This window comes from Octodon degus, unplaced genomic scaffold (genome assembly GCF_000260255.1).
Source record: "Octodon degus isolate 3935 unplaced genomic scaffold, OctDeg1.0 scaffold00130, whole genome shotgun sequence".
NCBI lineage: Eukaryota > Metazoa > Chordata > Mammalia > Rodentia > Octodontidae > Octodon > Octodon degus.
In genome coordinates this window covers 924,758-929,413 of record NW_004524706.1, presented here as the reverse complement: position 1 = coordinate 929,413, position 4,656 = coordinate 924,758, and the positions used below count along the sequence as shown (strand labels likewise).

The window sequence follows — 4,656 nt, the reverse complement described above, 5'->3', positions numbered from 1 at the left end:
CTCTCCCCCTCCCCCTTGCCCTCTTCCCTCTCTCCTGCTTGTCCGCCACAAGGAATGACTTTGCTCCATACTTTCCCTGCCATGAAGTTCTGCCTCCCACATCACCAGGCAGAAGCAACAAAACCAGGTGACCATGGACTGAAAAGGAAAAATAAATAGCTTCTCTTTTGAAAAAGGGAAAATGTTAAATTCTGAGTGTGCATGGAAGATAGAACTAACAGCACTGACTGATGAGCTTGAGCCGGAATGTGAGAGCAAGAGACATTAAGGAGGACACCAAGACTAAGAGAGAATAGGCTTGGGAAAACTAAGAGTTAAACTTTTCATGTGCTAGCTTCAAATGACTGTGTTATGTCCAAATGGCCACACTAAATGAGGTAAAGTGCTAAGCCAAAAAGACACTTATATGTGTACATGTTTGTATGCACATGTGTGGTATGCGTGCATGTATATGTTTGTGCACATGTGTGATGAGTGTGCATGTAGGCATGCTGTGGTTAGACCTACTTCTTGGTGGCTGTGTGACTCTGCCAGGTCACTCTCCCTCTTTGGAACACTGACAGAATCCAGCCTACTGTCTTGTTTGCAATGCTTTTTGATCCTCCCCGCAACAAGAGATTGATTCTAACTCCTCTTTGTATATGAGCAGATCTCAGTGACTGGCTACTAATGACTTCTGCTTCAGCCCAAGCTGTACCATAAGGCACTCAAGGCTCAGTTCCTACCCTACCAGGTGGCTCTCATTCTGAAGACACTCAGTCTGGGGAGGTAGCCACTATGTGCTGAAGAAGTCCCAGTCACAAGGACAGGCCATATGTAGATTCTAGCTCAGCCCTAGCTAAGATCCAAGATTCTGCAGCTAAGTAATGAGTAACCGACTCTCTAGATAACTCTAGCCATCCCACTAATAATGAATAGAGCAGAGATGAGCTATTCCTGCCACACCCTGGCCAAATGAATGCCATCATTTGGTGTGTTATGCATCTGGGACACTGGGAAGTTGTAGCCGAATTTTGCACACTGGAAGACCAGTGCAGACATTCTAAGATACTCATGTAGTGAGTTCAATCAAGTCTTCTAAAAAAGGAAGTCATCTCAGGGCAGGCTGAGACTTCCAGTGTGCCAAGGAGCATCAGTGGAACACTTTGCAGTCATAACCTGGTTTCACTTCCTGTCAAACCCAGTCTCCTATCAGGCCCTCATGTGTATCACTTGCTACCACCCACAGGACTTCTTCAACTTGTTATACTTAACTACATCTTGCTTTTTCCCCATACTGCTCCTTCTGCCTGGGCTACATTTTCCTCCCTGGGTCCCAGGAACCTGCATACCCAAGTATCCTTACTTCATCCAACCTGATCTAAGGAAAGATCCAGAATTTCCTGTGGGAAGACCTTCTTTCTGCTTCCCTAATGGCTTGAGGTCTGAGGCAACTCTGCAGAAACACACAGGACATAGAGAGATAGAACAATGAAGTCCTGCAAGATGGAAGAGGGAGGTGCAGGGGTGCCACTGTCAGCTGCTGATGAAAGAGCAGAGAGGGGCAAAGTTAGGACAATCGGCATTGTTTGTGAAATTGTTTTGAGTGGCCACATCATCTCCTGCCCCTTATGAAGTGTCCCTACTGAGTTTCATTGGTTCCCAAGGTACACCTCACTTCTGCTAAGAAATGAATCTGTTCCCACAGCAGCCCTGCTGTTTTGCTGACCCCAGAGTCCTACCGTACTCCTCTGCAGAGCTTATCCCTTTGTCCAAGCCTGATTTCACACAGCTGCTATGGTCAGGCACAGCTGTTGTCTGCAGATGCCTGCAGCTACAGTGCCAGAGGCCGGGTCAGTGGGTGCTCCCCTGCTCCCCTGCTGGGCGTGGCATGCACAGCTGCTTCTTCCTGCTGCTTCAACAGTGCCTTGTCCTTCCTGTGATTCCCAGCCCAGCAGCTCCCCAAGTCCCCAGTCACCCGTAGTTATAGGAAGCAGAACAGGAGAGAATATTTCTGTGTTAGTTGGCTAAAGTGGCCCTAACAAAGTACCACAAACTGCACAATTTAGACAACAGAAATGTATCAGTTCACAGTTCTAGAGGATGGAAGTCTGAGATCAAGGTGTGTGCAGAGTTCATCCTTCTGAGAGCTGTGAAGGAGGATCTGCTCCAGGGCGCTCTCCTTAGCTCATAGATGCTCGTCTCCTCTCCATGTCTCTTCACTTTGTCTTCTATCTCTTGGTCAATCTCTGTGTCCAAATTTCTCCCTTTTATAAGGAGACAAGCTGAACTGGATTAAGACCCACTCTTTTTTTTTTAATATAAAAATAAAACTTTTATTTTTGTTTCTCATCAAAAGCCACCAGTTGAGGGGTGGGGCTATGGGGGGAAAATCCAAAGCCCTAGAATAAATAGGCTATATAAAGCACCCCCCTGGTTCTCCCGTTCGAACAGTATAAGATACAGGAGGAGAAAACAGTTTATAATGGTCCTAATCCTCTGGAAAGAAAATGAGCAAAGTGACTGGTGAGAGAATGGAGTACATGAGAAGCCAGGTCAGCCATGAAGAGCTGTCTGCCGGAGAGCACACACTCGATCCTGAAGCTGGACTTCCTCCTGATGCCTTTCCAAGGCCTGAAGCCCAGATTGCTGCAGGAAGGCCTGGGCAGCCTCTGGCTGATAGAGGAATAGCAGCTGTAGCAGCTCCAAACTCTGGCCTACTACCTCAATGTCTGAGAGGGTCACTGTGTTTAGCAAGCAGGGGAGCAAGGGCCCTGGCCACAGCTGCTGGCAGTAAGCTGGACCCTTCCTGCAACATTGCACAGAATTGTGAGTACCAGTATGCTCACCACATTTGACACTGATAACAGCTGCAGGAGGGGTTCGATCAGCTCCAGGGAGAGCAAAGAAGTACACAAAGTAGGACTGTTTGCAGTAAGATTGTTAAGGAGCCAGAGGCCCTCAGGAAGCAGGCTGGGCTGTTTCTGAAGGAAGAACTCAAATAGGATAAATAAGGCTGCCACAATACGTTCATCTTGGAGCTGCATTTGACCTCCCACATCCTCTACTGCCACCTCTGTTAGCAGATTACTTAGGCACTGAATCACAGGGCATGCAAGCAGCTCCAGTCCTGCATCCTCTGTTCTCTGGACAACCTCAGCCAAGTCCAACAGCAGCAGCCCCAGAGTAGACAGAGCTCCATGAGTGATAAGCAGGGCATTATTGACCTGGCTGCAGATGATGTAGTGAAGGCACCATGCAAACTCCACAGCAACCCCAGGGTTGAGCTTTGGGCCTGGCCACATCAATTGTAGCATGTGCTGTGGCAGGGTGGAGTTCAGGATACAGGGAATAATCTCCTCTGGAGCTTCCTTAGCCTGCAGAAGCTGGGACAAGGCATATCCAACAGCTTCCAGCACAGCCACGTGCGGGGACTGGATGCAGGAGGCCAAGGCTGGAACAATGCCCTGTGGCAGGAGCTGCTTCCTCACAGCCTCACTCTCCACAATCAGGTTTCCCAGCGTATAAAGACACAGCTCTATGAAGTCTGAACTGTGACCGGAGAGGTAGGTGAGGAGGTAGGAAGTAGCTGGTAGGCAGGCTTCAGCCACCACAGATTGCTCAGAATGAGAGAGTTCATGAAGGCACCGAGCCGCCTCAAGCTGCAACAGGGCGCGGTTGCAGGTCAGAAGCCCCACCAGGGTAAGACCCACTCTTAACTTCATCATAATTCAGTTACTTGTGTAAAGACTCTAATTTCAAAGGTCATGCTCTAGAGGGCTGCCCAAATAGCTCAGCAGATTAAAGCACCTGCAAGCAGGTGCAGGGGCTGGGGGTTTGATCCCCAGGCCTGCTGCACCGGCCCCGCCCCCAGGGCGCACTGAAATGACAATTGAGACTAGGCATGGTGGCACACACCTGTAATCTCAGCTCTTGGGAGGCTGTAAACAAACAGATCACTACAAGTTCGATCTAGTAGTGAGACCCTGAACACTCTGTAGACCCTTCCCTAAAATACAAGAAAAGGAAAAAAGTCATGTTCTGACGTACTGGGGGTTAGTATTCCAACAATCATGGGGGGTGCTGGGCACTTTCTAACTCAACAATCTCCTTCTGTTTGTATTATAGGCATAAAAACAGACCTCATTCATAGGAATGAAGCCACCATATCATTTGGGCACATTTTGCTGACTCAGTTCTGCCCCACCCTCAACCCAGGTTCAGAACTGCAGGACTCAGAATCTTCCCAAGGCTGCTTTGCTCCTTGGTGTCTTAGAGCCTCACAGAATTGTATGGGCCAGTCAGGGTGCTCCTCCTACTGTCACCTCCCTCTGCCTTTAACATCATGCAGGACAAATGATATCATATTCTGCTTTTTCCTCACATGGGCTGGTGCTAAAAATATACTGTTTGGCCTAGACTGCTGCTTGATGGAACTGCTGATTGTCACCCCCCTTGGATCAACACCTGTGTCCCAATCCTGGCCCTTGCCTTTTTTGTTGTTGTTGTTGTTGTTGTTGTTGTTGTTGTTGACATCAGTTATTTTATTTTAAAGAAAAAAAATAAAAACAATGGTACAAAATCTCAAAACAAGATTTTAAGAGAGTAACAATGGTTAGTACATTGTGTATTGTTACTGCCAAAGTAGTTTCTCATATTACAAGATATAGGCAAGAA

General features: G+C 47.8%; 1 protein-coding gene across 1 annotated transcript; it reads right to left on the bottom strand.

Moving 5' to 3' along the window:
• Positions 1 to 2,349: 2,349 nt before the first annotated feature.
• LOC101565829 (transmembrane and coiled-coil domain-containing protein 6) lies at positions 2,350 to 3,704 on the bottom strand. The gene is given in 2 exon segments (XM_012516863.2): positions 2,350 to 2,789; positions 2,792 to 3,704. Coding segments are annotated over 2 exon segments (1,167 nt in total). The 3' UTR covers positions 2,350 to 2,535.
• Between the last annotated feature and the right edge of the window lie 952 nt (positions 3,705 to 4,656).